Below are 24,344 nucleotides of genomic sequence, written 5' to 3' on the forward strand. Positions count from 1 at the left end.
AAATGAGTGCCTCATATTAGTTATATTTTTTAAGAGTGATTAGAAAGGTATAAAGAGAGAGGGGGTAAATGGGAATTTGATCAAAGTTAATTTTTTTTTTAAAAAAAAAAGATTATATGTGCAAATATTATATTTCTTTGGCCTCGATATTAACACAAACTCGATCGATGTAGTATAATCGTACATATCCACACCGCATTCGGGCACAACCTTTTGGAATGTCACTTCTCCAAAACCTTTGCAAGACTAACCCACCAGAATATCGTTTTCGGCGACTATGTACAGTTTCTGGATTTTCGGGTACAATAATATTTGAAGCAAATGATTTCTTGATGGCTTGACCGTCTTTATAGCTGAGTATAGACATCTTTCTCGGTTTATATATGTCCTCTTTATCATGATAGAAGTGTGCCCATATCATAGTCCCATCAGGTCCTGGTATTCTTTTGTAAAACTCTGGGATTTCTCTAAGGTTAGGATTGTTGTACTGTGGAAAACGGACTAGTCGTTCTACAACAAACAAATTTGTTGGACTGTCTTCATCAAAGCTTCCGGTTTCAGTAGTAACAAAGAATCTGACTTGGTTGAATAGTAATGATTGAAAATGCGTGTACGACATATCCATGTATACTTTGTATGCTTTTGTACTATTTTTTTCAACAATATCCAAGTCGTATAAGAGCATAACCACTAGGTCCCTGCATCGATAGGAAATATATTTGAATATGACAGAATCTGCTATTGCATCTTGAAGTTGAAGATTCCGTAGCCCATGTAGTTTTTCGGTTCTGGCATAAGGTGAACTTAGAGTAATAAATTCTCCTTTCATATGTAGATGGGTCAAAGATGGGAAGCTATCCAGTATTTTGTCGATATTGACCGTGGAATTGAAGATGTTGATCCTTAGATATTTTAGGTGAGGAAATATTTGAAAAGCTGGTAATTTGTAGGATTCAAGACAACCAGGAGATGTGATTTCAATATGTAGACTTTCGAGTGAGGCTGGAAATGAATTCATAAGTTCGACTCCAACAGTTACTGGGTTCTCTAAGAGATCTCCAGAAACTTCTACATTGCATTTCAAGTTTGAAACCGATTTAAACAGATCTTTGTAAATTACACAAAGTAACTGGAAGGAATCCCTTGACGCTATATCATGAGTAATATCAACTTTGTTCAGATGAGATAATACATGGGTATTGTTCTTTAACAGCATCATTGTTTCATTGTCTGATACACTGAGGTCAGGCATACGTACTCCCAGTTTAGGACTTGATAATATGCTTTCAATATTTGGATATTTTAAAGAAATATAATATAGCCATCCAAAATTCATGATATGTCGTCGTAATTCCAAAAATCTCAGGCGGCTTGCTGGCGAGATGTTGATCATCATTTTAATGTTATCTAGTGGCGTACTGATTAATCTAATGTCCAAAGACAAGCTCTCAAGTTTTGGCAGTACACAGTGAATATCTTCGAGTGTTTCCCATGTGTAGTAATGTGTGTCTTTGGTGCAATATTCCGTGAAATCCAGTCGCTTTAGATTAGGTAAGAGGACTAGAAGCTCAAATAATTTATCTTCTGGTTCGTTTTTATCCATGCACATGATTGCCATTTTAAGCTCTACAAGAGAGCTCCAATTTTTCCAATTGCTGGTTGTATTGAGGACATCTGGGTCCAAGCTACCAAAACCGGCTCTGAAAATGAGAAGTTTTTGGAAATAGCTTTGAAGTTGAGACAGTTGCTCATTAGTCAGAAGGAGACTTGATTTTAGAGTAAGATCTCGAACACGGTTTCCATTGTTTTTATAAGCGTTTTCTTGAGTTATTGGTGGATTGAGGATAGCGACAACTTTTTCTTCACTGACTATCTCTATGCTGTACCAAAGAGAGTGTTGAAATGCTTTGGACCATGACTTGCATACTGTGGTGCAGGTGAATCTTTGTCTTTGGGTCATAAACGATGCCGTCATTGCGAGAATTTCAAATGGGAGTAAAGTTGCTAACATTGTACGAATGTAAGCAAAATTTACAGATAAGATGAAAGGGGATTTTTAATTATCGTTTAACAGAATCTTGGATTTCGTTTTGATTGATGTTTTTAAGAGCTAAAGCAGTCGTGGCCACAAGTCTCGAAAAAGGTATCTGTGAGTTTCACAAGAAAAAGACAAACACACACAGCTCTAATTGTTGCAGTGTATAAAAGAGGTAGACAGGCGTAAAGGTTTTTATTCTTTTAAGAAAGCAATATTAGGGGGGGGGGGGGGGGGGGGGTTATTAGTTTGCAATACTTGACAATTCAATGTAACGATACTTTAATTACCACCCAACAATGTTCAATATTAAAGAAAAACTGTTGAGTACCTCTAATATTTTGGACTAAAAAACCCTCAAGCATAATAACTTTGATTGAAATACTCATGAATAAAATAGTCTTCATTGCTTTAGTCTTAAGATAGCTATGTTTATTCACATTGATTATACTCTGTTTTGTACTATATATGATGTAGAGCTCTATTTTATATTTAATAACTATATATAAATACAAAGTAAAAAAAAAGTCAAAAGGATTTAGTTATTTTTTTTAAAAAAAAACACATGCACACACACATCAAAGTGCAATATTATATGTGAAATCCAATTATTTAATTTCATTTGCCGACTTTTTTTTGCTACTTTATTTGTAGCACATAAAAAATAGACAGTTTAGTATGATTTTTTCTAAAGTACGCTGCTAAGTCCGAAGTGAGAAAATTTTGCTTTTTTGATTATACGATATTAGGAGAAACAAAATATTGAAACACCGTCGCATTTTTTTTTGTGGACGAGAACTGCTAGCCTCACAAAAATGTCACGCTCCCAGGTATTTTTAAATTACTAAAAACATCTTAGATCGTTTGAGTTCCAAAAATGCCCTGTAATCTACCAAAAAGACTGGGCATTTTAAATTTAAATTAATTATTTTATTTTATTTTCTTATTTTTGCCTTTTTGCAAGTTTTCAATTAGTTTTTAATTTTATTATTATTTGATAATAAGTAATTGACCCTCTTATTCCAACTTATAATTTTTGTCAAATATTATACCGCATCTAAATTAAAGTATTTGTGATTGATTTTGGATTAGTATATCAATATTAGAAAAAAAAAATGTATGTGTTATTTATTAAAGAAAGTTAAAGTAATGTTCGAAGTATTTGGAACTGACTTCAGTTTAATATCTTAAGATTAGCAAAGGTACATACTATGATAGTTTTATTTATTAAAGAGATAGAATAATATGCTTATATACATCAATCGATAAAGACTTTCTTTTTCTTACTATTCAATTTGCCTCTCTTAATATTTGTACCTTCGCTATGTCACGTCTGGTACTCAAAGTCTACCCACACACACACATATATATATATATATATTGTGATTAATTTATAGACCTATGTAAGGAATAACTTAATAAATAATTAGCACACTTTTTGGAAATAGAGCTCCCCACCTCCCCTCAAGTTTTATGTACATCTTTGCTATGAAAATTTTAGCAGCTATATATTACAATTAATATGTAAAAATGAGCTGAGCAGTTTATTGAATGGATAGTAGGCTTTAAGTGATGTGGTCGTAAAATGGTAAGATTTGCAGAGAATTTAAAGGCAGAGTCTAAGTCACGTGCTTATATTTCAACTTTTCAAAGACATAAGAAAATAATACGATTGATGTGGACAAACTGAAGAGATCAAAGATGAAACAAAGACCAGAAATCTAGGCCGTATTATTGGCTAATCCTATTCCGGTCTTTGCTTCGTCTTTTTAGTCTGTCCACCCCAAATATTCGGTAATTATTAGATAACACAACAATCTTTCAAGAAAATAAAGCTTAACAACTATGCATTATAAAAATTTCCTATTTCATTGAGTTTAAAAAAAAATTCTATCAACTCTCGGATAGGTCTATAAATTTGCATTTTTTTTCTCTTTCATATTGTTATTATTATATCAAAATGGTCATTTCTAAACGCGAAATCACCAAAAGAATCACCAGAAGTTCTACTCATCGTCCTCTTACTCACACTTCTTCACCACTTCAGTCAAATAGCTCTACTGCTACTACTACTACTACTAAAACTGGTAGTCGTCGGCGTCCTCCTCCGACTAATAATAATAACAACAATGATAATAATACTCCACTTACCACTACTACTGCTACTAAAACCCCTTCTACTGCTGATACCACCATTCGTCATCGTGATTCTCCTCTGACTACAACTACTCCAGTAGCCACCAATACTATTTCACACGATACTCGTTCACGTAAAATTACTCATTCCACATCCAGGAAAGAATATAGAATCACAAAAAGAGCAAGAATTCAAAATAAAACTGAGAATGACTCTGACAAAGACTCTGGAAAAAACAAAGCAGAAGACAAAGAAGAAGAAGACGAAGAAGAAGAAGTAGAAGACGAAGAAGAAGTAGAAGAAGACAAAGAAGAAGACGAAGAAGAAGTAGAAGAAGACAAAGAAGAAGACCTAGAAGAAGAAGAAGAAAAAGAAGATGCTGACAGCATGGTGGATGCACTAATGGAATTGTTCAAACCAATCCAGAACAATTCTAGCTTCAAAGATAAAAAGGCTGCTATTGATGAAGCATTAGAATTGAGTGTGGAGATGGAGAATTGTGTCATGGCTCAACTACGGCACATTAAAAAGAAAATTGATGCTAATGAAGTATTAGCCGTAAGTGTGTATGAGTTTATTTCCTTCTTGATTGAAATTGATTGACCAATTGATTGATCGGTTGATTGATTATTATTTTCTTGTAAATATATATGTATCTATGACAATAAGTTGTAAATAGTAAATAATTCTAATATATAATGCATACATGCATGTGCATATAAAATAAATAAATAATATATACATATATGTGTCCGTGTGTGTGTGTGTGAAATATGTAGAAAGATGTTCGAGCTTTCGCAATTGAAGAGGCAGAAGAAGAAAAGAATCGATTAGAGCTTCACAAACGCTATCCGAGTCACCTTGAATCACTTGATAAAATTATAGGAGTAAGCACTTCTTTTTATTTATTTATTTATTTATTTCTTCTTTCTCTTAATCGCTATTCTGTGAATAAAAGTATGAATGGATATGTGAGTGGGTGAGTTTATTAAACAAATAATATTCTCTATAGGAGCCATCTCAGCGTTCCATTGAAAATAATATGCCAGAATTCGAAGGGGATAAATCAAGAATTTGTAAGTGATTGGATCTGGGGTACAGCCATATAATAACATTATGATTATTGTTGTCAATGTCATCAAATAAGGGTACCATCATGAACGAACAAAGTTATCAGAAGGAGTACACCTTGAGGTTAAACGTTTACTGTCACAACAACATGTACGCAAGTAAGTGTAATATGATTACTTTGCTCTTATTCATATTTTTAATCGTTCTTTTTGTTTTACCTTGGGGATTTTGGGTTTATTAGTGGAGAAGACTGGAGAGTATTTGAAGTTGAGCGTATGAATAAGGATGAGATAGAGTGGCACTCTGTTGAATTAATAGACTGGAGTAGGATCAGTAAAGTAGTAAGTTATCAAAAATGAAAATTAAAATATACACACTTGTAGTAGATATACATATATATATATATTTACTGTTATTTGTATAGGTGCATTCAAAGTCTCCAATAGAGTGTCTCATCCAATGGACAAATCAGGAACATCCTATTATTCACAAAACACCGTGGACAAAGGAGGAAGACTTGCTTCTTGAAACACTTGTTCAAAGCCATGGGTCTGACGGAAAATGGGAGCTAATATCAAAAGGCATGGACAATCATCGGACACCTTCTCAGTGTTTCTCGCGTTACCAGATGAACCAATACAAGGGAGTAAGAGAGTCTTGGACAGCTGAGGATGACGAGTCGCTCAGAGCAGCCGTGGCTGTGGTTGGAGATGGAAACTGGCAACAGGTTGCTGCCACGATGGGAAAGAAGTCTGGGCAGCAGTGCCTGCAACGGTGGAGAAAATCAATCGATCCGGCCATTCGGCGGACTCGCTGGACAAGAGATGAGGATGTGGCGCTCAAGAGTGCAGTCGTACTTTATGGTGAAGGACACTGGGCAAAGATTTGCTTGCACATACCAGGACGTACGGATATGCAGTGCAGAGAGCGATGGGTTAATATCCTGAATCCCAGTATAAAGCGGGATCCACTCAATGATGAGGTAAGTTGTGAAAAATACAAATACAAATGCATAATACAAAATACAAATTATATAATTTTACTTTACTTTATGTAAATAGGAAAAGAATATTTTGTCAAAATTAGTAGCAGAACATGGACAGAAGTGGTCTCTTATTGCTCGATTGATGCCCGGAAGAACAGATAATCACCTCTTGCGTGAATACAAGGCTCTCGTCAAATCACAGAAAGATGGAAAAGAACAGGGACAAGAGCAAGAACAAGAACAGCAAGAGCAAGAACTGAAAGAGAAAGAGCAAGAGCAAGAGCAAGAGAAAGAGCAAGAAAAGGAAAAGAAAAAAGGAAACGGAAGAGGTAGACCCAAAGGGAAAGCCAAAGGGAAAGCCAAAAGAAAGGGAAAAGAACAAGAATAAGCTAAAGGAATATTAAGTTTGCCAGAAAATTAAGCAGTAACTAGTAAACTCTTTTATTGCTATTCACAAATAAGTTGAGATTTGGTGCAGAAAGTTTTTTCTGTTACTGTTAAAGACAGGCATCATTATTATTATTCATGCAACTATCAATAAATACATGAATTACTAATATCATTATTATTAAGAAAAAAAAGAAACTTGGGCAATAAGATCCATTTGAACTTTCTTGTTTTTTCTCTGAAATGACCACACCAGATGTATTGAACGTATGTATATCTAACTTTAAAGTTCTTTAACAAAAAAGGTCTCGAGAGCAATTCTCTTACTTTCTTCTTCTTCTTGGTTTCACTAAGCAAACCAACAAAGTATAGTATCCATGGAATGAAATAAGCTGTTCTTTTGATACGTTATATACGAGATTTAAATATCTCAAAGTCAACAAATAAAACCAAGGACTTGGTCCTAGCTTTTAATTATTTCTTATTTAATTGTATTGATAAAATAAAATCTATTATATTACTTATTCACTCTCGCCACACTCTTCTTCTTTTTTATCTATAAAATATAGCATCCAGTTATAGTTGTTGGATAAACCTGAGTGTCATGACAGTACTGGTCCCATATGATCTACCCTAATCGATACTCTTCTCCTGTCTTTTGACCTGGTTGGTAAACCTTTATTATTAGATTTTTTTTTTACATTCTGACAATTTTGTATTCACAAAATCCAACTCAACCTCAAAAAATTTATTATCCAGATTTTTCAGTGATACAAAAATATTGTATTAGCTCAAGCGGTACATATGTCTTGGTAAAGAAGAAGAAGGCGAAATTGATTTGATTTGATTTTTGTACCTTTGACTATATGTATACTTTGGAAGAAATAAAACTTATTATTTTTATTAAGATACTTGTATACAAAATGTATATATATATACATACATAAGTACTCACTAAATATATTGGTACTTATTTGAATATCTAGTCTACAGATATATAAAGTAAATTTGTATTCGTTACACTCAACCATAATCAATAAAGAAAGAATTGAAACAAGATGTTACATTTGTATACATATTTATTCAAAATGATTATGCTGGTGATGATGAATTAAGTATTTATCTATATATGTGTGTGTATTGATGAGTTAAACATGTGGTGTACAACAGCAAGTGTCCAACATGAATAAAAGGGAGAGTAAATTCAAATATATATATATGTGTGTGTCTGTGTGTTAGATTTTCTAACAGTAATATATATATCTCTATCTAAATAAGAGTTTCCAATCAAAGCTTTAAAGAGTACTTCTTTATAAAAATAATAAGAAGGAAATAAAAGCAATTGAACCTTACTTTGAGAATCGAATTTGGTGGTCTGTTTTTCTTATAGATTTGTTCTTTTTTTTTTTTCTTTCTCAGCACGAACCACCTTATTTCTTGTAGTACCAATTATTATTTATGTATTTATTTATTTTAAAATAAGGAAGAAGAGGACTTGAATAATATTTTGTGAAAACTCTCGTATATAATTATCCTATTCCGCAAATTACTAATATTGAACATTAAGCCTCTTTATAAAGGTGTAATATTATAGAAGCAAAAAGTATACTATATAACAATAGAATTATATATATATATATTAAAAACAAGGGAGAGAGATACATTTTGTGCTTGTGTGTGAAAGAGAAAGAGAGGCTGTTCAATCTTCTGTTTCACTAGTGCTGTCATTACTACTGACACTAATGGTATTATCATCAGTACGTACAACTAACATTGTCCTTTTATTGGAATATGTTTGAGTGTATTGTATATATATATATATACGTCTCATATAAAGATCTGCATTAAAATAAAGCCATCAGTAGGCTAAACAAACAGAGACAAGTAACTTGAAAGAATGATGACAGTAAAAGATCATTTATTTATATGTATTCTATTTTGTTTCATTTGGTTGGATTAAAAGAGAGCGAATAAAAGGAAGTCAAAATCTGATTTACAAATACTGGCAATGAAATTGGCCAATGCTTATATTTTATAAATATATATATATAAAAGAAAAACCGAATGAGAGAAAATGCGGGTGACTCGCAAACTCCGACTTACCTTAAATTTGCTGGTTTTCAGTTTTCAATTCTCGAGATTTCTTTCACCTATATATATATTTTTTCTTATATATTCTCTTATATATTCATATTCATACAAACACAACCCAACAAGAAAAAGAAAAGAAAAACTCTTAATAAATGTCTTCATTCCAAGTTCAAGCTCTACCACGTTCAATTTCACTTGCAAACGTTACCGAACGCAACATTGACCAACTTGTCAGGCTTCATGTCAAGATATTTCCAATAGTATACAATACGAAGTTTTATGATCTAGTGTTAAAGGCTGGTCCTTTTGCACAAATGGGTAAATAAGAAAACAAACAAAGAAACAAAAAGATTTAAACGAATGAATGAATGAGTAATAGTAATTTGGAATGATGGTAATTCAACAATCATTATTTTTATTTTTTCTCTCTCTCTCTCTCTCTTTATATATATTATAGTTATGTTCAATAAGGTCTGTGTGGGAAGCGTTTGCTGCCGGATACAAGAAAACCCATTGGACCCATCTTTATCCTCAGTCTACATACAAACACTTGGTGTTCTCAAGGCTTTCCAAAGGCTGGGTTTGGGTACGTCCAAGAAAATATAGAAGAATTATAATATATATATATATAATATTAGAGGGAGAGAGAAAAGTTATATATACAAATCTATGCAAAGAAAATAATGCAGATGCGAATGATTGTATTAGCTGGGGTGGTAGTGTAGTCATGGTGACTGTGGTGATGAATGAATTACATCAATAGAATTATGTATATCTATTATTTTATCAAACAAACAAAAAAAAACACTGTTATTATTATGCTGTAGATGAATTGTTGTTTCTATTGAATTTTTGTAGGTCATTTGCTGATCAGCCACATCTTGGGAGAAGCAGCTAGACTAAATAACCCAAAAATAACTTCGGTCTATTTACATGTCCAGACATGCAACAGTGTCGCCATTGACTTCTATCTAAAGCATGGGTTTCGACTGATCATGACAGCAAAGAATTACTATCCTTCGATGGAGTGCAAAGATGCATATGTACTCTCAAGAGAGGTTATGTCTCAGAATCAGAATCAAAATCAAAACCAAAACCAAATTCAGAATTATTATGGCTGTACCACCCATTGACTCTTTTTCACCAGACACCAACACATTCATTGCACATCATGTACAGAGACCTTATTTTAAATTGCAACAAGACATGTCTATTGAGAGCTAACAACTACACTGAATTTGTAACCACGCCCACAAGAAGGAACCCTATAACCAGGTTAAGATTCAAAAAGGAAGAAAGCGAGGGTCTTTAATTACTATTATTTTCACTGGGATTAAAAGGAAAGAAAGGAAAAGTTACATATAGTTATATATAGTTATATGTAGATAGATACATAACTTACATATACATATATGATTACACACATGTACATATACATACATACATACATACATACATACACATACATATATTTATTTATTTACTTCTTTACTTATTTACACACCTGTATATACTCACTCACTTAATAACAAACAAATAAAGAACAAACCAACCAATCAAACAAAGCAAATCAAAGCATGCATTTTCAAGTTTACTTCAATAGTGCATAATAATGATTAAATAGAGATAGTAAAGAGATATATGTATATATACATATGTGCTCTTTTTTTTTATAATTTTTATAATTTTTGTATGTGTGTATGTGTATATATGCCTTGCACCTTTTTGTATTATTGTCTATGCATGGGAATGTATATAAAGAAGAAGAAATAAGAGTAGAAAAGCAAAAAGAATACAAAAAGAATAATAATAAAGAAGATAAAGTAAAGTAAAGAAAAGCTGTTCTTTGTTTTTGTTTTTTTTTAGTGTGTGGGTTTTCTTTATTCCTCAGACTTTGGCTCTTCTTCCTTGACTTCTTCCTTCTTGGCTTCAGCCTTCTTAGCAGCCTCTTCCTTCTTGGCCTCCTTCTCGGCCTCCTTCTCAGCTTCCTCAGCAGCCTTCTTTTCCTCTTCTTCCTTCTCCATTGCTGCGATCTTGGCAATAGCCTTTTGCTTGTTGCTTTCGGTCACCTTGGGCTGTTCAGACAAGTAGTACTCTCTTCGCTCCTTGAGCTTCTCAAGGGTGACAGCTACCTCTGTAATCTTGGTTGGCACGGTAACCTTGACAAGGAAAAAGTCCTCGAGTGTAGACAAGGGCAACTTGAGTGCGTCAGACTTCTTAGGAAGAACAGAAGCCTTATCAGCACCAGCAGCACCAGTAGGGCTGTTACCGTTGCTCTTGTTCTTGTTGTTCTTGTTCTTCTTTCCACCACCCATAAAGTAAGTCTCCTCAAGATCGGTCTTCTTGAGCAAAACCATACCCTCGGGAGCATTGACAGGTGCGGCAGCGGCAGCAGAGGCAGCAATGGGGCCGTTGTTGACAAATCCACCAAGGTATTTGGCCAAGTTCTCGCACAGAGCAATTTCGTGGGCAAATGCAGGCATGGAAGCCAGCTCAAGCTCCTGCTCGGCAACTTCCTTGCGCTGTTCGGCCTCGGCCTGGAGCTTGCGCAGACGCTCCTGCTCACGCTTGTGCTCACGCAACTGGCGGATGAAATTGTAGTACTCGTCATTGGCCTTGCGGTGATCGTCGCGCAAGGTGCGCAGGGCGTTGAACTCCTCGTCCAAAAGACCTCTGAGGCGGGTGCGCTCATCAAAGAGCTTGTTACGGGCCTCACGTGACTTGAATCCTTCCTCATTGAGCTGCTTGTACTCAGCGTTGAGGGTCTCAAACTGCTCACTGTACTTCTTGGCATCACCGTCATCAATGTTCTTCTTGATCTCGGCGTGGATGGTCTTCTCGCGGTCGATAGCAGCCTGCTGCTCATCAAGATCTTCAACCTGCTGTCTGCTACGCTTCAACAAAGAGATCTCTTGGAGCATCTAAACCAAATAAGCGAAACATAAAGAAAATATATTACATTTAGTTTCCAATCTTGGCGCATTTCACTTATTTGGACTTTTATTTCACCGTGCCTATGCCCATGTCATTTATTGTATTCCTTTCTCATATTACTACTTCCTTTTCCATTGGAATAATAGATATATAAAATTAAAAAGTTGTCAAGTTCTTACCTTCTTTTCCTCAACAAGTCTAACACCACTCTCGATCTTGGTCTCAAGCTCACTTTAAATATTTTTGTGTAGATTATTAGGATCATATCATATCACTCGATCTCTCTACCTTTCCGTATAGATTTTTTTTCCTAAAATGCGCTACAAAGTCTTTAACACGATTATTTTACCTAATACGCTCATCTAACTCGGTGGTGCTCTTGTAAGGAACCTTGCTCTGGAAGGCCTTAATGGTATTGACCTACGCACACACACACATTAATCAATAAATAAACAAACAAATAAATAAATGACCAGGGATTCCATTTTTTTAAACAATAATATAATATAATTCTTGAAATCTCAGGGCAACTCCAAAAACAAAACAAAAACAAACTCAAACTCAAACTCAAACCCAAACCCATATATACACACAAAAATAAAGTACCTTCTTTCTAATAGATTCCTGGATAGCATCAAGCTGCTCATAGACAGCCTGTCTACCGAGCTTGATTTCGGCCTGCTTTTCGCGAAGGTCGTTAAGCTGGGCCTTGAGCTCGTCCTTGCGAGTGTTATCGGACTTTCCGGGGAGCTTGTTAATCTTTTCCTTGACGGCCTCCTATATATACATAAACATACACACACACACACATACATACATGTAAGTCAAATAAAGTAAAATATAAGTATATTTAAGTTTTAATGGTTAGAAATAATGTGTATTATCATCATCATCATCATCATCATCATCATCATTAGCATCATTATAATCATCTTTCTCATCATCATCATTATATTGGTATTTTTTACACATTGTAATAAGTTTAAAATAAAGTATATAACCAAAATGTACGAGAAAATAACGCGTTTTGTATGAATAAAACTCTATATATTCTTCTTCATTCTATTCTATTATATTTTGTTTTATTTTGTTTTTACTTTTATATTATTATCATTATTGTGTGGAGAGGGGAGAAGGTAAAAAGAAAGGTTTGTTTGATAAAATGAATGTTCAGATGATGAAGTTACTTACAGACTGGAGCTTGAGCTTGTCAATCTTTGTATTAAGTTCTTCCAACTGCTTCTTGTAGGCCTCATCATTAGGCTTCTTGATGCCCTGAGGAAGAACAAAGGTAGGAGTTGTAGGAGAATCGGTCATGGTGTTATAATTTTACTTGGAATAAAAGACCAAAAAAAGAAAGGGAGGGAGAGAGAGGGGGAGAGAGAGAGGGGATTAAAGGGGGAAAAGAAAAGAATAATGGAAGTACAAAAAAAAAGTTTAAAAAAAAATGGTTGTGTTGGGCTGGTAAAAATTGAGTGAAAGTTGAGTAAAAATTGAGTAAAAATTGATGGGTGTTATTGATAATGATTGTAATAGATTTTATATTAAAGTTAATATCGGTAGTAGCATTATCATCATATTAGTAGCAATATTATTAGTAGTAGTGGTAGTAGTGATGGTGTGTTTGCGCTGGTAGACATAGATTGGTGCAGTAAGTAGCACTTTAAAAAATAATAAAAAAATAATAATTAAAATCGAATTAGGAAATAACTGCGTTACATAAACTTTAGGCCAATCATAATGTGTAAAGTGAATTTCTCGAGAAACAAGCCACACATATTCTCTTGTTCTTTCTCTTACTCGCACTATATATGAATTTCACTATGTAAATCTTTATCTTTTTTTTTTGTTTTTTTACAAACTCCACTTGACACTTTTTTTTTACTCCACTCTTTAAAATTATATATTATATATTTTTATATATATATATCCTACAAACTTATTTGTGACATACATATCTTCTCTCTTTTACAACTATGGGCAAAAAGACATTTATTGATCGAAAGTCAGCAAAGCATTTCCATGTTGTTCATAGATCCCAACGAGATCCTCTTATCAACGATGCAGACGCACCTGAACTAGTTCTTCAGGAAGTAATTCCCAGCAACATTAAAAAAGTAAGAAACAGTAACAAACAAACAAAAAAGAAAACAAAATAAACAACAACAATGACGTTTACAATCGATCGATCGATTACAAATACATTAACCTTTCAAGTTCCTGAAATTATAGTATAAAACCAAGGAAGAATTGGCAGCTGTCAACCAAAGACCTACAAAACTTACTCAGGATGAGATTGATCAGTAAGTTCACCCTTTTTTTTTTTAAGAAAAGAAATCTAATCTTTTGGTGTACCATTCTACATTTGAACCAAAATAATTTACTAATAATAATAACAATAATATTTTTCTTTTCTTTTACTTCCTTTAAATAAATAATAGACGAGTTGGACAGGCCGCTCTTCACGGAATCTATTTCGACGATGCCGAATACGATTACATGCAGCATCTTAGAACGATCGGTAGCGATGCCGAGGCTGTGTTTGTCGAAGCACCCGGAAAGAAAGCAAAGGCCAAGCCAAGCGGTGGGTTGTTGCAGCTCCGTGACGACCAAAGTTCAAAGAACAGAGAACTCATTGACTTACCTGCTGGTGTACTTCCTTCGGATGTCGAGATCTCCGGAATCAACCGAGACACTGGTCTCAATGGAGGTCTTCAGCCTGATATGGATCCTCGTCTCCGTGAAGTTTTGGAAGCCTTGGAGGATGAAGAATATGTAGAGGACGATCTGACGGAAGATTTCTTTGACAATCTGAATGCCGAAGGAGAGGTGTATGAACCTGAAGACGAAGAGGAAGAAGAGTGGGAAGACGATAGTGACGAAGAAGGAGGAATACATAGAGGAGGAGAAGAAATTGAAGAAGTATTTGATAATACTGGTACTTATGACTGGCAGGCTGCTTTCAGAAAGTAAGTTGATCGAAATTGTACATTTTTTAAAAAAGAAAAAAGAATAGAGTAGGAGTAAGGATAGTTTAAATGGTACACATATTAACTGTTGTGCGTCAATCAATAGCTTCAAGAAAAACCAAAACCGTCATGACTCTGATAATGAGGATGACGATGATGATCATCACGACAGACAAACAGTCGGCACTGGTTTTTCCATGTCCTCTTCTGCTATGCACCGTAACACTCAGCTTCGATTGTTGGATGACAGATTTGAAAAGGTAACATATATATATATAATTGAGTAAGATGTTCCTAACATGTGCTAATTACATTTATCTCACTTTACTTTGATTTTGGGTATAATTGAAGATTGAAGAAGAATACAACAATGATTCAGGAGAAGATGGAGATCCTTACGATGAGTTTGCTGTCGAAAGAGCTGATTTTGATGACATTCTGGATGACTTTTTGGACAAGTACGAGATTGTTGGCAGAAAAATGCAGTTTAAGTTGGAGGGCGATACTTCTGAACAATTGACCAACATTCGAAAAACCCTGACTGCGACCCATCTGTCAGAGCATGATGAAAACACAGCGGCCGAGGCTGCTGCCGCTGCCGCTACTAAGATTAGAGAGCCTAAAAAGGACACCGCAGGAGAGAACTTGTGGGCTCGTCCTATCCAGCGTGAAAGAGCTGCGTGGGATTGCCAGAGTGTACTCTCTACTTACTCAAACCTTGAGAACCACCCACAATTGATTTCTGACCGAGGACCCAGAAAGAAGATCACAATCGATCCCAAGACCGGCATGCCTGTTCTGGTAGAAATAGAAAAGAAGCAGCGGAGGAAAGAGAAGTCAGCAACAGCTGATGAAGATAACGAAGATGATGACGAAGAGGAGGAGGAGGAAGAAGAGGAAGAGGAAGAGCGTTTGAATCTGGGTGCACGACGATCAAAAGAAGAGTCAAAGGAAGATAAAAAAGCAAGAAAGCAAGCTGTCAAAGATGCTAAAAAGGTAAATATATGTGTATATATGAAAATAATGCAATGCAATGCAATGCAATAAAGTAAAGCAAAAACATTGATACCAAATTTAACAAAAAATCTATGATATAGAACCGACGAGAAGAAAAGAAGTCTACACAACAAGCATTCAAGAGCGAAGAGGTTCGACAGCGCCAGGTGTTCAAGCAACAGCGCAAAGACAAGAGCGTTACTCATATTCCTTAAAAACAAAAAAGCAATCAAAAATGTTCATATTTTCAATATATAAAAAAAATTCAAACAAATTCAAAAATTCAAACAAAATATGTGAAAAAGTAAAAAGCATAATTTTCATTACTTTTATTTTTTTACAAATCTCTCTCTCTATTCCACTCTTATTTTATCTAAACAGAATGACTTAAAATCTATTTAGACTTTTCTTTCTTTCTTTTTTATCCCCATGACAACTGTTGTCATGTCAACAAATAAACTAATTATAATAATGTGATAATTTTTTTTAATTGATATTTGATCTATTTATTTGTATTTTCTGGAAGTCTAAATAATAATTATCACCAACCTTTTTTTTTTCTATTTTTTTTTCTGATTACCCAGTTTCCGGTCTTTGAAAGTAAAATATACAATATAACATATATATATGATAAAGAAAGAGGGAGAAAAGGGATTTTTATTCTGGCATCACAGAAATGATTATTTATGGGTTCAACCCACGTGTGGTTACTCCAAATTCCTCTTTAAACATTTCTTTCTCAATGAAAATTTTTATTTTATTATTATTTTATTGAATATTCCAAAAAAATAAAAGTTTAATTCAATATACATATGTAATTTTGGGAGAATATTAGGCCCGTATTTAAATATGTATATTTATGTACAAAAAGGATAATGATAAAAATATAATTAATACATAAAAAAGTATATATATAAGAGTTAATTGGAGTCCCCTTGAACAAAGTCTAATTGAGATTTGGTTCGGGGTGCGAAGAAGGGGAAATGGAAGAAGGAGGGAGAAGTGGAGGTTGAGTTTTTATCGATTTTATTGATTTTTTTGCAGTGTATAATTTCTTACGTTCCCCGACTTGATTTTTTTATATCATTTTTTTTTCACTTGGTATTGTCATTGATATTAAGGCTAGCTGTATGTAACGCCTTACATATAAGCTTATATATAATTATATTAAGCACTAACAAAAGAGAAGATTATACCCATTAAATATCTACACATACAGATACACAACATTTACACGTATATTTATGTATGTATGTGTGTATATATGTATGTATATATACGTAGATGTACATATATAGCAACTACTTATTATTATCTTATTATCTTATTAGCTCTACAAATATTTATATATGTCGATTTGTCTATTTAGTTTTTTAGTTAGCTATTTGTTTGTTTGTATTTATGGTTTATTTTTCCGTGTGATTTTGTGTCTAAAGTAACCTTTGAGATTCTTGGCTGAGTGTAGAAGTACAACACACGTCTGGTATGGGGTTGCACCACAGGCCACAGGATAAATACATCAATAAATCAAAAAAAAAAGATAATTCACAGGAAATTAAAATTCTTATATATAAAAATACACATGTACATGTAAATTCACTATTTGACTTTTTTTTTGAGTGAGGTTTGCTGTTGAATGTAAAAGGTTCTCCGTGGCATTAAATTGTAATAAAAAAAAGTAAAATAGGGTATTTTTTTTATATTTTATTCTTTTATGTTTCTCTCTCAGATTTGTTTCATAGATAGAGTGCAACGGAAATGCTATTCAGGTACGCAGTTACAATATATATATATATATATATAACAGATTGTGAAACACAAGCTATCACACATAAAGAACCCTTTATTTTATTTATATATATTAGAAACAGATAACAAACAAGTTGTATGTATACATGTGCAAAAATAAACGCCTTTTGTATATGTATAAACAATTCAAAAGTATTTTTTTTTGATATATTTTGCTTTTTATAACGAAGGATATACATATTGTAGTTATGATTGTAACATCATCAACAAGAGGTACATCAACAACAACATGACTGGAATGATAAGAATAGTAAGATTTGATTCAAAAGGCGTGGGTTTTGAAGGGTAATTAGTCAAGTTAAGAAAAAGTTTAAATTCATCATTATCATTATCATTATCATTATTAAAATTAGTAGTTTTTCTTTTTTCTTTTTGTCAAAATCCCTGGGCATTCACATTTACATTTCTATTCTTATTCTTGGCTGTTGTTATTTTAAGAATGATAATAATAGTTAATCTCCTTAATACTACGAGGCCAAGCAAAATCCAAGAAAAAGCTAAGCAAAATATAAGAAAGGTAAGAAAGAATATACCAAGAAAGCAATCAAATATATTTATATATATATATATCTGTTAAGACTGAACTCGCGGTTTCAAGTTTATGGAATCTTTGTACCTGTGTTCCTGTAGTGTATTTTGTATTTTGTATGGTATGCGGTATATGTTATACTGTTTAAAAGTATAATATGTAATCATGGCAACGACTAGAAAGCTTAAAAATAAAATAAAAAGATACAAAATGCTAATGATACATATGTGGTCAATGTTGTATCATAAACGCGTCTTTTTTAGCCGTTGTCATTATTGCTGCCGATTATTTTACATTTATCTAAAAAAAAAAAAGGAAAACTATATGCTCAGCTTGGTTAGATAAAATATATATATATATAAAAGGTCCAGCCCAACTAAAGGACATTACATTACAAGTCGCGTGATACCTTTGTACTTTCGGCTTTCGGTTAAAGATGTACCTGGGTAAACACCGCGCCGGATGACGACCGTACACCTTTGACGGAGGATATTTTATCACTTTTGTATTCTAATTTGTATGTGATTTATGACTCCCATATGATTATTTATGTCGTATATACACATAACATTGTCTTCATTTTTATTTGGTTATTTGATTTGTGCACACAATACACATAAATATACTCCACAAAGAAAAACTAGAGGCACCAAAAAAGAAAACCAAAAACCAAAAACCAAAACAGACACAGACACAGACACAGAAAGGCACACAAATCTACTATGGGTTTGGTACTGTTATACCTATTTGTTGTATTTCAGATTCTTTCCTTTTTCTTTTTCTTTTTTAGTATATGAGTTTAGAACAAATGTCTCCGACTTCTGCACCTTCTTTTTTGAGTTCCCTTTTTTGAAATTAAAGATTATAAAAAAAAAATTAAAAAAAATGTTTATATAGCCCACGATTGTATCGACCTTTTTTTTCTTTTTTTTCTTTTTCTCCTCAGGAAGACCATCATTACAATTATCATCATAATCATATCACCATAGATACCGTTACCATCACTACCACTAATACCTTCATCATTACTAAAGTCACAATCATCAAACTGCCGACTTTCTCTTCTTCTACTTCTTCAATTTATTTATTATCACCTTTTGTATAAATAAAACATAACTGTGATGAAGGCCGCATCACAAGAAGTCACACTCCCAGAGTTGACTAATGTCTTTGTGTTTTACATGCAATCTATCAGACGCCACTGGACCTGGTCTAGTTGGCGGTATCCTTTGATAATTACCATTCTAGCACTCGACATTGCCATCATTCAAGCGCCTCCTCTTGCTGTCCGAATTATCCTCGCCTGCCTCTTCATGACATCCCTCACCATTCCATATGTCCGTCGCTTCGTCCTGCCCGCCTTACCAATCTTCACCTGGCTGATCACCTTTTATGCCTGTCAATTCATCCCTCTTGACTATCGCCCCAAACACATCTTTGTCAACATCTTACCGACCCTCGAACGCATCCTTTACGGAGCCAATCTTTCAGAAATCATCTCAAAGCATACCCACTGGACCTTGGACTTACTTGCCTGGTTGCCCTATGGTGTCATCCACTTTGCATTTCCCTTTGTCTTGTCTCTTCTTCTCTTTGTCTTTGGCCCTCCCAGTTGTCTCAAAGTATTTGGAAGTGCATTTGGATTCATGAATCTTGCTGGAGTCCTGACTCAACTCTGTTTTCCTAATGCGTCACCTTGTAAGTTTTCTTCTTCTTCTATATTTCTTGTGCTTTGTCGTACATAAACTAACGTATTATATATATAATTTTTTTTTGAAAAAAAAAATTACAGGGTACGAAAACATCTACGGATCATCTCCAGCTGATTATTCGATCAAGGGTGAAGCAGGAGGCCTGTCCCGTATCGATGATATCCTTGGGCTCCAGTTGTACGGCTCAACCTTTGGAAATTCACCTCTTGTGTTTGGTGCCTTTCCTTCGTTGCATTCTGGCTGCGCTACTATCGAGATGCTTTTCTTGTTCTATCTCTGCCCTAAGCTGTGGCCTGTCTGCATTGCCTACACCATGTGGATGTGGTGGGCTACGATGTACCTGACTCATCACTACATGATCGATCTCGTGGGTGGTTCAATTTACGCCTTAATCGCGTTCTGTATTGCCCGTCCTTACCTGCCCAGCATCCAACCCAATGCCCGGACTCGGTTGGCTTACTATGGTATCGAGAAACTCAGTCTGAGTGCATTTGTGCGCAGTATTGAATATATGGGTAATCCAGCAGACTCGGAGGCCTTTAGACTCAAGAGACAGGACGATGAAGAATCCAGATTGATGAAGAGACAAGAAGAATATAATCAGCAGCAACAAGTTCTCAAGTCGGCTGTTATTGACATGGATGGTGAACTCCAGGATATCTTTGTACTTCCCTTGGATACACCTGTGACAGACAGAGTTCCACTTAGACTCAGACGTCTTGATTACGGTTTACCTACAGATGAAAAGGATGATGGTCTTGCGTCACCTGTCCCAACCCTCTGCTCAAGTACATCGACACCCACCTGTTCAGAACCTTCTTCACCTACTGTGTCCCAGTCATCCATCCCACCTATGCACTATTTCGCCAAATAAGGGACATAATACCTCTTAATATTTTTTGTACTTTTTACTTTATACTTTTCATCTCTACAACTTAATTCTTCCTCATTCTACAACCTTCTATTTTACTTACATTTTATTTATTGATTTCACTTTAATTGTTCATTCTATTTATCTTTACATTTCTCTCTTTTGTTTGTTAAGGAGAAAAGCACACCACATTTTGTTGTTAATCTTGTTAATCTACTTCTTAAACTCTACTTCTTTAACTCTATTTTAATCTATTTACTACTTACTACCTAATACTTACTAATTACCCATTAATACTTCTCTTTAATAACCGTCATAATAATAATAATATACAATTTTTTTTTGGTCTTTGTGATAATCATACCATCTCTCAAATCGTCGGTCTTATTATCTGATTCTTTGATTTTTTTGATTTTTTGTATTTGAAGTCAGGGTGCTGTCAAGGCTTCCGAAACTTTACGATTGGCTATTGAATTCCACCTTAGATTTGGGAAGATGCCCTTTTAACTTATTTACTATCCGACATTCAATTTAGCAAACCGCTCTCTAGTATTGGCGATAAGTTTATATACTACAAAATACAGGCAATCACACTTTCCTGAACCTGAAAGAATTCGGCAGGTCCAGCACAAACTCGGTGTGGACAGACTAAAAATTCGAAAAAAAAGGTTAAAAAAAGGGCAAAACGAGCTCATCTTGAACTTGGCCAATCAGACTAATTTATGACTCACCATACCTTTCTTTAAAAAGAGTGCAAAATTAGTCCAAGTACATAGAGGGTACTCAGCCAGATTGATCGATCAAATTTTGAATAAAAAACGCGATATTATTGGATAAAAATTGTAATAGCGACGATCAAAATTTGATCGTCTTTTTGAAAGATCAAATTTCGATCTAATTTCAATCAAATTTTGATCGAAAAACGTACGGCTCTCTGATTAACCTAATCCTTACTTTTTATATGCAATACGATACTGTTTTTATCTTTCTCCTTAATAAATCATAGAATTTATTGCCAACAGTTATATAATACTTCTTTCTCTCCATCTTACATGCCAAAATATAGTACAAAGCAACAAGCAATTGATGCCTTGAAGAAATCGCATAAAATCAGGGAATTTATCGTGAAAAAAAAACACTGGTAGAGTCTTTATCAGCAAGTGCAGACGAGCTTATTAAAGATATTTTAGAAGTAATCAAAAAGGAAGTTAATATAAAGTTGGAGCAGATGGCTGCCGCGAAGGAGCTTAAACAAACACTTAAAGCCAATAAATACATACACAAGGTTGACAATGTATTGCTAGGTGTTGAGTAAAGGGAAAGAGCACTTGACTTCTTCGAGAGTCTAGATGCCTACAGGTTCAAAGAAGAAATCAGAATGTGCAAAGATTATTCTATAAATGCTATAAAAATCTATGAATTTTGTACGAAATTTGTACTTTTGTCTTTTGGTGTCCTCAACTACAAATTGATACCATTGGCCAAGATTCACACAAGAATTTGATCGATCAACCTGGCTGAGTACCCCCATTAATTAATACTACCATTTCTTTTTTTTTTTTAGAAAAAAAAAGTGACTGTTCATTTTTTGTGGGAAATGAAGGCACTCTGGCATTGGTCCTACTGTATATATCTATCTATCTATCTATCATATGTACATATATAATGTAATGTAATGTAATTTTATTTTTTTATTAGGGAAAAAAAAGAACCTGTAAACTAATTAATTGTACAGAAATATACTTAATTTGAATTTATAGTTAGAGTAAGGTTTTCACCAGAAGCTTTTGAATTACACACAAATACGCATGCCCATACACATACACACCTGTACACCTGTACACCTGTGCACATGCACATGCACACACACACAAAGTAATTGTGACAGGTTTTATCTTTTTTTTTTTAGCAAATTTGAATTTCAAGCTTGGATGTAAATGAGTGGGAGGATAGTGTCAGTGTGAGCAAGAGATAGAGATATGCGCTATCAGTCTCGAATAAAATAATCAAAAAATCAAACAAACAAATACATATATAAAATACAAACTGACAATTAGGTTCATTTGTTGAGTAAGATTATATATTTTATGGTCATTTACTTAAAGATATCTAAATATATATATATATATACACTATCTGGTATACCCCACTTAGTAACCTTTAAAAACACTCACCTACACATTCACACAAATAGATCGTGAAAAGAGTGTTTTTTTTTTTTTTTTTAAAAAAAAAAAAAGTCTGTGTATGACGGAGATGATATAGAATAAATTCAGGGCCATTTCTATATATATATGAAATCTTTTCAATTGATTGGATAAGCTTCATTTCAACCACATGGAGCGGAATAGCAGTTGTAACAGTAGTACACTGTAAGCAATAACAATAGCAGTAGCAATGCCAATATCAATGCCACTATCAATAGCAATAGCAATAGCAATAGCAATAGCAATAGCAATATCAACAGTGGTTAAAAAGTATATAAATATACATATATTCACTCTTATAATACAATTAAATATATTATCGGGAACCAAGGTTAAACTTCTTCCGGGCTGTAAATGTAATTGGGGGATAATTTACTGCCGCGCTTTTCTAATTATCATTATTATTATTTTTTGCTTTATTAGCTTTTGCTTTTTGGGTTAAACTTACTGTACTATTTATGCATAGATGAGTGGAGCAAAATTGGTGTGAATCGGTCCATCCCGGTCCGATCTTTCCTATAGGTATTTTTGCCCCTTATATATGTATATATAATTTTATTTTATTTTACAAGCAAGCAAGCAATTATCACCATTACTACTATTTACTACTAATACAGAGTGCAGTACACTACAGTACATTACAGTATATAATATACTCAAATTACATATTACATATACATTTTACAGAAAGCAGGGGAACAGGTAAGGGGAAGGAGGGTCGAAAATGAATGTTGTAATTATTTCTTCCTTTTCTTTTAGTCTTAAAAATCATATGCACTTCAAAGGAAGCCAATAAAGGCAATAAACACTGTTGACACGATCGGTTACATCATCATTATCATCACATAATAGGCATTGAAACAACAAAAGATAAAGAAAGATAAATTTTACCCCCTTTCTGTTTCCGTTTTTTTTTTTTTGCTGAAAAATCAAATCCGTAAGAATTTGCAGTGCATTACATACATACATGACTCAATTTGATTTTTATATCTTACATGCTTAATACACACACAAAACACTATATACATTATACATGTGGGTAAAATAGATGATGATGATGATTATGCTTGCAATACATAAGTCTGCCTTTTTGTTTCTCTTTATCTCTTTTAAAGGTATACTTACACATTGTGCGTTTGTACATGTGTATCTGTATGTATGCATAGGTTAGTTAGTGTGTACACAAAAGAAGGAAAGGATCCTTCAAGAGGAGAGGTAAAAGTGAGCGGATCAAAAATACAGGTTTCTCGTTCCATTTTTGAAATAATGAAATTATAGAAATTTGCATGTGCAATTCTCTCTTTATAATCGCAACTCTTCAAATGATAATAACAATGTATATATATATATATAAACAAGACAATAACAGACATAATTCCTTTTGGGGTCATTGAAATACCATTCATCCTTGAACCTGGGATTAGTGAATGACTTGGTGACTTGGTAAGCGAATAATTGAGTATAAGGCATGGTTATATGCGAGACAACATTGTCGCACAAACTATGGCTCCTTTTAATTGTGGAGGAGTACTTTCTTCACGTTCACCCTCGCCATTATTGTTATCTGCTTAATATCTCTTTCTCTCTGAATTCCTCTTTCATACTCTCAGT

At 33.9% G+C, this 24,344-nt stretch overlaps 7 protein-coding genes across 7 annotated transcripts; 3 read left to right on the top strand and 4 right to left on the bottom strand.

The window, feature by feature from the left end:
* Positions 1-127: 127 nt before the first annotated feature.
* PHYBLDRAFT_141158 (hypothetical protein) lies at positions 128-2,011 on the bottom strand (the record flags this gene model as incomplete). Its single annotated transcript, XM_018430536.1, has 1 exon — positions 128-2,011. The coding sequence occupies one exon, from the start codon at positions 2,009-2,011 to the stop codon at positions 128-130; it is 1,884 nt and encodes a 627-aa protein (XP_018295312.1).
* Positions 2,012-5,901: 3,890 nt separating this feature from the next.
* Positions 5,902-6,391, top strand: PHYBLDRAFT_93447 (Homeodomain-like DNA binding domain-containing transcription factor; the record flags this gene model as incomplete). The annotated part of the gene is made up of 2 exons (XM_018443831.1): positions 5,902-6,225; positions 6,305-6,391. Coding segments are annotated over 2 exons (411 nt in total), but the record flags the coding sequence as incomplete, so codon positions are not given.
* A 2,467-nt stretch (positions 6,392-8,858) lies between these two features.
* Positions 8,859-9,839, top strand: PHYBLDRAFT_17398 (hypothetical protein; the record flags this gene model as incomplete). The annotated part of the gene is made up of 3 exons (XM_018437162.1): positions 8,859-9,024; positions 9,164-9,296; positions 9,581-9,839. The coding sequence occupies 3 exons, from the start codon at positions 8,859-8,861 to the stop codon at positions 9,837-9,839; spliced, it is 558 nt and encodes a 185-aa protein (XP_018295314.1).
* Positions 9,840-10,586: 747 nt separating this feature from the next.
* Positions 10,587-11,627, bottom strand: PHYBLDRAFT_108829 (hypothetical protein; the record flags this gene model as incomplete). Its single annotated transcript, XM_018428070.1, has 1 exon — positions 10,587-11,627. One exon carries the CDS (start codon positions 11,625-11,627, stop codon positions 10,587-10,589), a length of 1,041 nt encoding a protein of 346 aa, XP_018295315.1.
* Positions 11,628-19,229: 7,602 nt separating this feature from the next.
* PHYBLDRAFT_12373 (hypothetical protein) lies at positions 19,230-20,064 on the top strand (the record flags this gene model as incomplete). Its single annotated transcript, XM_018428948.1, has 2 exons — positions 19,230-19,641; positions 19,736-20,064. Coding segments are annotated over 2 exons (741 nt in total), but the record flags the coding sequence as incomplete, so codon positions are not given.
* Positions 20,065-21,097: 1,033 nt separating this feature from the next.
* On the bottom strand, positions 21,098-22,057 carry PHYBLDRAFT_60407 (hypothetical protein; the record flags this gene model as incomplete). Its single annotated transcript, XM_018440637.1, has 4 exons — positions 21,098-21,174; positions 21,481-21,517; positions 21,579-21,674; positions 21,884-22,057. The coding sequence occupies 4 exons, from the start codon at positions 22,055-22,057 to the stop codon at positions 21,098-21,100; spliced, it is 384 nt and encodes a 127-aa protein (XP_018295317.1).
* Positions 22,058-22,269: 212 nt separating this feature from the next.
* On the bottom strand, positions 22,270-23,877 carry PHYBLDRAFT_164192 (hypothetical protein; the record flags this gene model as incomplete). Its single annotated transcript, XM_018434966.1, has 8 exons — positions 22,270-22,370; positions 22,626-22,635; positions 22,896-23,028; positions 23,072-23,121; positions 23,182-23,267; positions 23,340-23,361; positions 23,729-23,751; positions 23,859-23,877. The coding sequence occupies 8 exons, from the start codon at positions 23,875-23,877 to the stop codon at positions 22,270-22,272; spliced, it is 444 nt and encodes a 147-aa protein (XP_018295318.1).
* Positions 23,878-24,344: the final 467 nt, after the last annotated feature.

This window comes from Phycomyces blakesleeanus (genome assembly GCF_001638985.1).
Source record: "Phycomyces blakesleeanus NRRL 1555(-) unplaced genomic scaffold PHYBLscaffold_4, whole genome shotgun sequence".
Taxonomy (NCBI): Eukaryota; Fungi; Mucoromycota; class Mucoromycetes; order Mucorales; family Phycomycetaceae; genus Phycomyces; species Phycomyces blakesleeanus.